Source organism: Peromyscus californicus, unplaced genomic scaffold (assembly GCF_007827085.1).
Source record: "Peromyscus californicus insignis strain IS unplaced genomic scaffold, ASM782708v3 Scaffold_15__1_contigs__length_86483966, whole genome shotgun sequence".
Lineage (NCBI taxonomy): Eukaryota > Metazoa > Chordata > Mammalia > Rodentia > Cricetidae > Peromyscus > Peromyscus californicus.
Genome location: NW_026294447.1, coordinates 8,667,810 through 8,679,838, shown reverse-complemented (window position 1 = coordinate 8,679,838; position 12,029 = coordinate 8,667,810). Strand labels below are relative to the sequence as shown.

The window sequence follows — 12,029 nt, the reverse complement described above, 5'->3', positions numbered from 1 at the left end:
TAAAGTTTTAAGCCAAGGATCAAATATCATCATACAAACTTGGAATGTAATTCCCCATTATATATCTTTTATGTAGTAAGAAGGGGAGGTAGTAAGATATAGAGGTCTTCTGAATAAACTACGCTACAATTTACTTAACCATTAGAAGGGTCCATACAGTATTAGAGACAATGAAAAAGGCAGACCATTCTAGAAAGAACTCCTACAAGAGTCATGCGTGGTCTTAGAACAGAAGGGAAATGACTATACATATACAAAGTTAAAGGTACTTGCTAACATGGTAAGGGACCCTGGCTGGTCACCCAGCCACATGCACGGTCCAAGCTCTACATGCTTACATGGTAAACAACCTGTCTTCCTTGTGCCAAACAGTGGCATCCAAAAGGTCTGTTCTGTGCTGTATTCACATCAAACTGCAGTGCCTAGATAAGCAGTAAACCACCCAAGGCTGAAGGAAATAATAACAAATATCCAAATGTTTTATCTTTATATATTCATTTATTCATGGCCTCCTTTATAAATGTTATATTTTAAGTACATTTTATCTTTATCCATGTTTTTGTATTTTACACAAAACAACTTTTAAATATTAAAAGAAGCTCATTTGAATTAAAATATATTGAACTCTGTTCTATAACCACATAAGAGAAACATTTATTTCAAGTAAGTGGTTTGGGATATTAAACTGTCAAGTGATGAAATCAGGCAAGATATGGAACAAGAAAAAAAGTGTTTTGTTTTTTTTTTCTAATAAGTACAAGTGATGTCTGACTGTTTTAAGAATCAGAACAAGAAAAAGAAAAATACAAGCATTTCAAAACTGTGTGACTGGAGTGCAGCAAAATTACAGCTTCTAGAGACATAGAGATCAAGTATTGATACTGAAATAATTTCTGTTTACTATGTGCAGTAAAGTGGAAACTTCCAGAAAGCCTGTCACTTGGTAGATAACATTATACACTTATCTCCAGTGTCCATGACTTTTAAACAAACTTGCAATACTCCAAACAGGAGCATCGAATAACATGGGTGAAAGCCTAGCTGGACCAAGGTAGTGATAATGTGATTTTAAGGTCTGAGTTGGAGACCGGTGGTGGGCACATCACAGTGAGTTCGAATGTAATATCACCTCACCTTTTGCATGATCCCCTTCTCATAGTAATAGCGAAGAGAACGACTAAGTTTGTCATAGTTCATAGCTGGCCTGTTCTTCTGAATGCCCCAACGCCGGGCCACCTGCCGCCAAAACAGAAACACAGTGTTAGTGTTCAGTCTTCGTGAATCACATTGTTCAGTGTTAGTGGCATGCACACACACACACACACACACACACACACACACACACACACACACACACAAGTTCATCAATGTTTGACTTCTAAACCCACAAAAACATGTCCAAATTCAAGGCATAAGTAAAGCAGCAACAGCCTTCATGATCTGAGTTTCCTGTGTGATGGTTTGAACCAAGCTTTCAGTCCTCTTTCTTAAACATCACAATAGAATCCTTTGTCACCATTGTTTTGGGCAGAAATTAAATGGAAATAAGGGAATGTGTTTACATCAGGAAAGAACAGGCTGCAATTGACCAAAACAAGGCAGAGTTTCCCTTCTGCAATACACCATCAGGCTTTTCCTTCCTGAACTTTCAGACAAAAATTCCAGCTTAAGAACTGCTTGCTTAATGATCCCTTTGTAAAGGTGTTTTATTGCATTTGTGACAAATCAGAAAAGAAAAAAAACCTGCTCAGATTGTGCAAAAGAAAGAAGAACTGGCAGTGTGTCAGCTGAGGGAACAGTATGCCGATTAAGAAGCTGAACTACAAATAATTGTTGTTACCGAAAGTGGCCTCTGAAGAAAACTAGAGCCAACACCAAACTGGAAAATTAAGCTCATTTAGGAAACATTAATTTGATGCTAACAATAAGATGGAAGTGGAAAAGTCACCATGTATATGAGGGGTTTTTTTAAGCAGAATGTCCAGTGTGGTTTAGTAAAGGTCTCAGAAGTATTTAATATGTGGCCGTGGTGGGGCTCTGGGTCTGGCTCAGGCACAGCTCTCCAGCAGAGCTGGGGAAGCACTTCCTCCCATGGTGCCATTCCACCATCACACGGGGCTGATGGAAGCACAGAGAGAGGACCCTGCTTCTCTGATGTCAGTGGATGTCATGATCTCATTAATCCCCACTCTTTGGTAGGCTGAGGAGAAACCATGCACTGCCTAAGCAAAGCCAGGAGAGCACTCTATAACAGAACACAATCCTTTGTTTCCATGAAATTCCTAGTTGTTGTATCCCATAAAATGAAAGAACACCTCAAACCATCTCTGTTCCTCTCCTCATTAGCATCAACCTTTCTGTTGTTTCCCACCCCCCTTCAAAAACATTGATCTTTTCTGTTTTCCTGCCACTAATTTGTATTCTTGGAATGAACATACAATGGTCTTTAATCACACGGGTTGGCATGCTATTTTGAGAGCAAAGTGACATGATGGAGCAGAGACAAGACTATCCATTCGAGATAAAAGTCATAGTGGTGGGGCGGATACATCTTAATTTTCCACGAACTTTACAGTAAATATTCTAAGAACAGTGAATAGAGCAAGGGAAAGTGGCAATACAAAATAAATGCAAGCACCAGGGAGCTGAGTATGAACCTGGGGTGATGGCAGGAGAATCAAGGGTTCCAGAATACCCTGGGCTACGAACCTCTGAGATGTCGATGAGAAAGGAAAGGAGGGGGAAACTCAAAGGAAGAGGGTGAAGAAAGAAAGAAGGAAGGGAGAGAGGGAGGGGAGGAGGGAGGGAGGAAGGAAGGAAGGAAGGAAGGAAGGAAGGAAGGAAGGAAGGAAGGAAGGAAGGAAGGAAGGACAGGAGGAGTGAGTTTGGGTTTTGTCTTTTAAATAAAATCTTTCGAAAGTGTAACAGTGATGTCAGTGGCTCAGTAGAGACACAACCCACTATACAACATGCAAAGCTTGGGGAATGTGAAAAATGTTGCTAAGTAACAACTCCCAAAAACATTCATTTACAAATGAGACTTTACTAGAGTTTTAGCAGAGTTCACTTCAAAGTTCAAATGCAACAAACTTGAAGGCACCATGGAAGTCTCTGGAGAGAGTCATGTGATAGTTGCAAGTACTGTAAGAGAGAGTTGGAAGATTTTGGTTCCTATAATGCCAACTAATTCTCAGCAGTACGGATTATTAGCCCAGGCTTTCAAAAGTATGTACTTTGACTTATCCTGCATCATAACTGACACAAAGAAAAGGAAGAAAGACAACAATATGCCTATATGTTGTAGACAAATGGGTCTAAAATTAATAGGAAGCATAAAGCTTTGAGACCACCCAAAAACTTGATCAAGTACACTTGATCCCCATAAACACCACCAATGTCATACATGGTGTCGCTTAAAACTAAGGTACAATTTTCAACATGAAGTCTCAACGGTGAGGCCAATACTTCCAATGACTTTCTCATGAAGTACTTTCAAAGTACCCTGTTAGGAAAGAGCATAAAGAGTATAGCAGCATGGCACTCACCCTTGTCAAGGACATTAAGTGAGTCAATGTAGTCGTTTAAGTACAAATCCATCCTTTTTATTATATTAGCAAATGTATCTTTTTGGTGTTGGTGTTCGAGCTCAGGGCCCTGTGTGTGCCAGCCAAGCACTGTATCAGTAACCTACATCATGGGACAGTGAACCTAGAATTGGGGTCTGGCAATCTAACTTCCTGGTATTCATCAAGAATGTGGCATGGAATTTGGTAGGTGTCTTTCTATGTTAAGGAATATTTCTAGAAACAATTCCCTAGGACCACTGATTAATTTGGAAATAATATACTATTATCTCAAATATCTGAGTTTGCTAATGTCATCCAAGCTCACTGAGCAGATAAGCAGGACATATTCGGAAGTTCACTCATTATTGTTTTAAACTAAGAGATGAAACATGAGAAAATAAAACCTGTGAGAAGTACAATATGGTGGCTTCCAAGCCATCATTCATGGATTGTGGGAGTCAACACTGAAAGATCTGTTATGTAGCAGAGGATAAGAGAGGGACTGTGGTCCACTCGGAAGAAAATAATTCACAGATCCTTTCCAAAGAAAAAATTGGAAAAGACAACACAGTCATTGTCTGGTGGTAAGGGTGAGTTAGGCAGCAATCAGAAAGAGGATACTTCATTCTTCAATTTCTTTTTTTTTTGGTGTGTGTGTGGGGGTCAGACACTGATGATAGTGTCTTCCTCAATCACTGTTGACCTCACCTTTTGAGACAGGGTTCTCTTACTAAACCTGGATCATGCTGATTCAGTCTGCGTCTAGAGCATTGGGATTAAAGGTATATCCTGTCACACCTGGTTTTTAGCCTGGCTGCTGAGAACAGGAATCAAATCTTCATGCTTGTGCAGAAGCACATTATTTACTGAGCTGTCTTCCCACGCCCCTAGGAAAGGATGTTGAACAAGAGTTTCGGAGACATGTAGTACCTATTGCACAATTCCCACTGAGCTAGTTACCATTTGGAAACAGTCAACTGACTGAATTACTGGGTCTTGCTTTTGACTTTATGCACCTGTGACAGCAGAGTTGTTGAAATGTCAGCTGCATGAAACAGACCTGATTGCATATCTTTCTCGCATTTAAATGATCACAAAAACTCAGAATGATGACACTAACTGGCCAGCTAGTCAGATCTTCCATTCTTCTATCCAGACTCAAACATCTAAATGCCATGGGTGGTTATATGAAGAACTTAATCCCTCGTAGAATGTGGGCTTTTCTGAGGGGCTCACATGTTACTTACATCATTCAGTAATGCCTCCTGTCCTAACAAATATGACAAAAGTAAAATGTTCTGTTTCTGCTCAGTTTATTTTAATCACAGGTGGTGGGAAATGGCTGTTTAACTGACGTAAATCCCTGTTGAACTTCCCTAGTCCAAGTCTTGCTTTGATTATTAAAATCTTCCATGAGAGGGAGGATACATTCCCATTATGGTAAAGGCCTCTGAGATTATTTTGCTAGGCATCTTTAGTCTCGGTGGCCTGCGCCATATTCTTGTGGTTCTTTACTTACATCAATTAATTGCATCTACAGAAAACCAAAGTTTCTTTACAGCCAAATGGAGCTTTAAATACACTACAAAATTGAAACACCCAAACATTTAGCAGTGGTATTTCCCACTCTTGAGTCCTCTGTGTGTGTGTGTGTGTGGTGTGAAGTTAGGACTACCACAAAACCAGCCCTCTGACCAGATGCAAACCACTGCAAACTGGGAGAGACTGCTGCCTTCAATGGCAAAAACCACAAAATCAATAATTTTACATTGTTTTGTACTACTTTCAAATTTAAAATATGTCTATACAGTTTTCAAACTTTTTATATACCTTTCTGGCATATTAACCAAGTTTGGCTTCCTATTCCGAATCTACTGGACTCACCTCTTCAGGCTCAATCAGTTTAAATTCCATGCCTCGTCCAGTCCAGGCAATGAAATGAGAGTTGGAAGGGTCGTCCAGAAGCGCTACCAAAAACTGCCAAAGCTGAAGGGATCCTCGCCTCTGGTACGTGGGTCCTTCCCGGTACATTCCTGGCTCTTGCTTAATGTCCCCTAAATTTAAAAAATCAACTATTATCAGCAACATTATGTCATTCATATAAAATTTACACCAAATCAACCATGGAAATGGTTAAACACAATCACTTCATGGATTTTGTAACAATACCATTAAGTACAGATTTAAAATAATCAAATGACTAAATGTAAGCCAACAATCTACAGAAACTTAGCAACTTGCAGACAGGATAACAACATGTATTCTCATTAATATAAATGCACCAGTAAGGAGTTAAGTTCATAAGTACCATTTACTTATAAAAACCTAGCATAATTGTTGGTCTTTCATTCATGTCTTTACAAACCATCGAACCTAATCACACTTCTTTGCTTTGTTGCTCCCGTTTGTCTATCTCAGAAGGCGTAATCAGCTTTAAGTTCTGGGCATTTTACTTGTATAAATTAATTTCTACAAACTGTAATTTGCAAATATCTATTGACCCACACATGACAAACTACTGAAAATCTCAGAGCACATAATTCAAGGTAAATTTGGCAATATCATCCTCAGCTCCAAAAAACATGCACACATCGCCAGGCGGCGCCGCTGCCGCCGCCGCATGCTTTTAATCCCAGCACTCAGGAGGTAGAGCCAGGTGGATCTCTGTGAGTTCAAGGCCAGCTTGCTCTACAGAACGAGATCCAGGACAGGCACCAAAAACTACACAGAGAAAAGCCTGTCTCAAAAAAAAAAGTGCCCAGAGACCTTGGGTAGAAGGAAACACTACTGAAAAAAGGGGAGGGAGATTCTAAGATACTCTGCTATAATCATCAATTGGTGTCTAGCCCAATCAACATCATAAAGGCTTCCTCCAGTGGTAGGAACAGACACAGAGATCCCGGACTTATTGGGGCTCACAGAGACTGAAGAGGTAACCATGGGGCCTGTTTGCGCCTCCACTAGGTCCTCTACGTAAATGGATGTTTAGCTCCTCTACGTAAATGGATGTTGGACTCCTAACAGTGGGAGTGTCTCTGACTCTTTTGCCTGTCCTTAGGACCCTTTTCCTCCTACTGGGTTGCCTCCATCCTTGATACGAGGGTGTGTACCTTGTCTTACTGCATCTTGTAATACCATGTTTGGTTGATAACCCTGAGAGGTCCACCCTTTTCAGAAAGGAAGGGAAATGGAGGAACAGTGGAACTGGGTGGGGAGGACTAGGAGGAGGAGAAAGAGGAGAGGCTGCAGTCAGAATGTATTGTGTGAGCGAAGAATTAATAATACAAAAAAGGATGTATATACCAGAACATTCTGCAAAATAAATTTTTTAAGAAAAAATGTGAGCTCTATTTACCTGGTATAGAAAAGCATAAGAATCTAATATGAATAAAGATGTTAATGCTTTTGCTGTGCAACTGTCTTGGTTTTTCAAAGCAAAAAACCAAACCAGAACATTTTGTGCTGTGACCACGAATCATTTCCTTCTAACTCCAGCCATGCATCTCAAAACTAAGTGGACCTGCCTGCAATTGGTACTGTGTAGCTAATGCCGGCAGACAGATCAGATCTCTTCTTTGCTGAAGAAAGAATTCAGGCATTTTATGGTCAAGGAGCTCTATTCACACTAAGTGTGACAACAAAATAAACTAAATCACAAGCTTTCTAATAACTTCCAGGAGTCAGTAAGTAGGAATACACCTCATCACATGATCAGAAAAGAAAAGCAGTATTTCAACAGCGACACAAACACACACAATTGTCCAGTCAATAGCCACTAAAAAAATCATGAAATCCTTTCATCTTAACCAGGCAATGTAGGAGTGAATCTTCATGTTGATTTCAAAGTTAGTTTTATTTATCTGAGATTTTCCCTTCTATTATTTACAACTTCTTTTCATGGAGGCAAGTGGACAATCATGCAGAGTGAAACCTTGTAAAATATAATTTCTATGGTGTTGCTATGCATAAATGTGACTTATTCAATTAGCTACATGCAAAAAAAAATCCCCTTTGCTCTTCTTTTTTGTTCTCTAATACTTAAAAATGTAAGACATATGCTATCTATCTATCTATACTTATATATGTATATATTTAAAATGAAATTGCAGCATTTAAAGTTAAACCAAGCAAACTAGGACAGCCAATTCCCTAAGCACCAGCATTCTATTTTGCCCATAGTTTTAAGATAATTACCCTCCTTATATACCCATACTGAGTTTGAGATTATTTAACACATGAAACTCACCATAACTGAAAAGAAGAAACAATGGACATTCCAAAAGCAAGTTTGAGGCTCCATGTCAACAGAAAAGGCGGAAGGAATTTTAAGATTATGATGGCATGCTAATAGGGGTAGTTACCACAACTCACATTTCTAAAATAGAAGAGTACGTAACTATTACAGAAGGAAGCCACAACGGTGCTTCCCTTGCGGGTTCAAGTCTATGATCTTTAATAAATTTAGTCATCTTAAGGGAGGCTAAGGAAATGGATTTTCCTAAAACTCACCCTCCTTTCCAAAAACTACAAGAGCAGCAAGAAGCTTGGCGGTTAAGCCCTCACGTAATTATGTGAGACTGAATAGCAATCTGAGCATGCACTCTGCTGTTTAAATAATGACAATTAAAAACTCTGAGAGCGCCCAAGTCATTACAGCCGAGATCCCCAAAGTTTTTGCAATCAGCTAATCAGAGGGCCCCTGCTCATTTCCTGTTTGACAATCAAAGCAGGAAATATGGAGACCACTCCGAAGAACCAGTAAGTGAATTAACCGTTCCCTTTTCCTCCAACCTTCCTTGTAAATGTCGGCTTTCGCCACCACGCTTGTCAAGAAAAGAAGACTCTATCTAGTTTGACGCTCTTTTCTAATATCTGGGACCCTTTCATTGCACTATTGAGAGATATTTAAAAGGTAATGCTTTCCTAACTTCCTTTTAAGCAATTACGACATAATGCTACATTAGTAATGTACATCTTCCTTGGTGGGAGTGTGGGGGCAAGCAATCAGGAAACTCAATGGGCAGTTATGTTGTTCTTGTGCTCCATAATGCATCTTTTCATGAACAATAAAAAGAAAGGAGGCTGCATTAGTCATCAGTGCATCCACAGTAGCATGCTTTCTGTTCTGCTTTGTTAATTACAGGATCAGCTTTCAGTAAATCTCAAATAACAAGCTGCATGCGCCCAGCAGGGCAATGGAAAGATGCCTTGCTCTGCACAAAGCGCAACAACAATGACGTTCTTCTGTCCCATCTCCAAAAAAAAGGGCTCTCATGGAACCAAAGAGAAGAGAGAAACAAAGGCAGCGGGGAGCAAAGGGAACGTTCAGTTTGCTCGCTAGTCCATAGTGCGTGATAAAGGACGTGCATAGAAACCTCTAAGTGCAAATGTTAACTGCTTTCAGAAGAGGAAAGTGTGAACTGTACTCATAAAAATCAAATGATGAAACTGAGAGAAACCCACCATCGAACTTCTCCGGAACAACGCAGGTGTCATCATAGAACTGCCTGGGGCCCTTTTCAAACATGCAGCCTGTGGGGGGAAGAGCGGGACATGGTTATTAATGATAGAATATGAAATTAAACTCCAAAGTTCTTTTTTGGGGGGGTGAGGGTGGAGTTTTGAGACAGGATTTATCTGTGTAACAGTCCTGGCTGTCCTGGAACTTGCTTTGTAGATCAGGCTGGCCTCTAACTCCCTGAGATCCACCTGCCTCTGCCTCCAAAGTGCTGGGATTAAAGGTGTGTGCCACGACCACCCCACCCTCCTAAACTCTTTAATCACTAACACAAAAAGATACTTTGAAAATGATTCTGCCACTTTCCAGCTGTTTGATATTGGACACATTAGTTTGGCTCTTTGCCTCAGTTTCCCCATCTATCAAATGGGGAGAGTAATAGTGCTTTTGTAAGGACTGATGACTTTCATGCACTCCAATTTAGAGGGTGCCATTGCACAGTATGTATAACCATCAGAGATTTATAACTGCTGACCTAAGCCTAGACCTTACCAAAATATTGGCAGACCTAGGCTTTATAATGCATCATTTTGTTTTCTGACTCCTTTGTTTCATTATTCAAGAGAGGGACAGCAAATTGAATTTCTGGGATTGTCCTTTATTTCTGGTATTGCCCCTGGCACTCTGAAACTGATTTAGTTTACCCTTTACTTCCTTGTGGAAATATCTTGGGAAGCTAAGCTTCTCACTTCAAAATCCTTTTTATTCTACTTCGTGTGTGTGCTGTGCACACATCACAGCGTGGGCCGGAAGGACAACTTGTGGCAGTGAGCTCTCTCCTTCCACCACGTGGGGTTGTGCATTGAACTCTGCTGCTAGGCTGGGTAGCAAGCGCATGCATTCACTTCGTCACGTGACTCACCAACCCCTTCTCTTCATTAATACCCAAGAGAGTGAGAAAGCGGGTTTTATCACTGTTTTTGTTTTGTGCTATACAATACCTCAGCTCACAGAAAGAGTAAAACTGATACCTTTTAATAATCATTTTTTCTCTCTCACATACTTGACTTCACCTAATTTTCACCTTTAATTATAGGAAGAAATTTCGCACAATTTAAACATAGCTTTATTCATCAACTACAATGTTCTCTATGGTAGGTTTATAATATCAACAACATCAGCAAAAGTAATTTCACGCACTGGTGCAAAGCTTTTGCTCTCAAGTATTTTAAAATTTATTGTCATCTGCTGTCACTTAAACATTGATTAATATCATTCATATAAAATCATGAATATTAATCCTACCTGAAAAGGTTGTGTCTAAGGCAATTTTACAGAACAAACATGTTGTTTAAGTCAGAGTTCCAGGAATCCCTCAGTGGAGATAATATCCAGATAAAATCATTTCTTGTCTATTGCTTTGCAGATGTCAAAATCTATTAGAGCAGAGAGTTCCACCGTGGCTACCTGAAACAATAACTCCTTCTCTGCACAGCTTATGTCAATCCATTCTTAACAATTACTTTTCCAAAAGGTACAAAATCCAGGACACTGAATGGCGAAATCAATCTACCATGTTTTACTACAAAACTGTGACTTCGGTTTATAAAGTTATAGCTGAATATTCTCCAGGATATAAGTCGGCAGAGTGGAGGAAGGTATGTAATCTGTAAAGAGCAATTTCTAGTTTAAAAGATTGCTGGGTGCTGGCAGGGAAGAACAGAGTTATTTGTGTGGAAAGGACTCAGGCTAATAACCAAGTACGAGCTACCAAGATATCAAAGCCTATCCTTTCATTTTCCAAAGACAGAGTGTGGGGTTTGTTGTTGCTTTGGGGTTTTTGTTGTTTTATTCCTGTTTGTTTATTTGTTTGTTTGTTTTTGGCCTTACTAGGGACTGAAACCAAGGCCTTCGGTCTATTGGCCAACCACTCTGCCACTGATCATCCCCAACCCCAAATGATAATTTTTAAAATAAGGTTTTAGGATCACAAATGCATTTTCCCAAAGCACACAATGAATGAGTAAATCAATCCAAATTTGGAATGGGTGTTTATTTTTAATGTTATTATAAGGAATTTTAAAACATGGAGAACTTAACTTCTGTTCTGCTTGGATGAGCCAGGAAGCCTTCTTGCCTCATATAAATGGAGTGGCAGCTAGGCACTTCTGAAAGAAGAAACAAAATTTGTCAAAGAGAGGTAGGTTAGAAGGGCAAGACAGGTGGAAGGTAGACAGAAATGAACAGAAACATCAAGAGTCCGGAAGAGTGAGCCTGTCAGCACATGGTGAACATTTTCAGGGGGCCTCCAAGAACCTATAGCTTAAGATATCACAGTGAAGCTTGACTCTCTTCAATAAGCAGGTGAACATACTTTTACCCACTCAACTTTACTGAAGCTCAGCAATACCACACTATGTCACACCAGTCTGTTTAAGGGCAAGTGAAATTAATTTATATACCCCACATTATTCTGTCTATGCACACTGCAAAACTCCAAGGCTCAGTTATGGATGACTTCACAAACACTAGACAGAAATGACTAAGAAAAGATAGGATAATTAAATCTCATGAGTTATCTTGAGATTTTTAAGGTTTTTAATTGTTTTTATTAGATAACAGCCTATCTGGTTTTTCATTTTTATTAATAATATAGATCATGTTCAAAGCTAACAAACAGTACATAGTAAACAGATTCACAGTGCCTGTGCTAAGAAAAAGCCCCACCTACAGGGCTAAGGGGTCTGGAAAGGAAAACAAGCATGGCTAACCATAAAGCTTGACTCGCAGTGCTAACTCAGAACTGAACACGTTCAGTGATTATGACATGGAAAAATAAATAAATATGGCTCAGGAGACATATGATTTAAATTCAAGTCCTTATTATCATAAAAGCTACTTAAGTTTGGACAAACCTTCCTTTACCTGTATTTCTATAAAATAAAGGGTTGAGACATATTCCCTAGCACCTATTACAGTTCTCCAGTTCCAAGGTGCTGAGGGCA

General features: G+C 39.6%; 1 protein-coding gene across 5 annotated transcripts in view; it reads right to left on the bottom strand.

The window, feature by feature from the left end:
• Etv1 (ETS variant transcription factor 1) overlaps positions 1–12,029 on the bottom strand; it is an 88,384-nt gene that overhangs the window by 7,704 nt on the left and 68,651 nt on the right. For all 5 annotated transcript variants that reach the window (XM_052738370.1, XM_052738371.1, XM_052738369.1 and 2 more), the window contains 4 exons: positions 11,126–11,192; positions 9,030–9,100; positions 5,451–5,620; positions 1,135–1,236 (listed from right to left, as the gene is read on the bottom strand). In XM_052738370.1, coding sequence (XP_052594330.1) covers positions 1,135–1,236; positions 5,451–5,620; positions 9,030–9,100; positions 11,126–11,192 — 410 coding nt within the window. The remainder of the gene's footprint in view (positions 1–1,134; positions 1,237–5,450; positions 5,621–9,029; positions 9,101–11,125; positions 11,193–12,029) is intronic.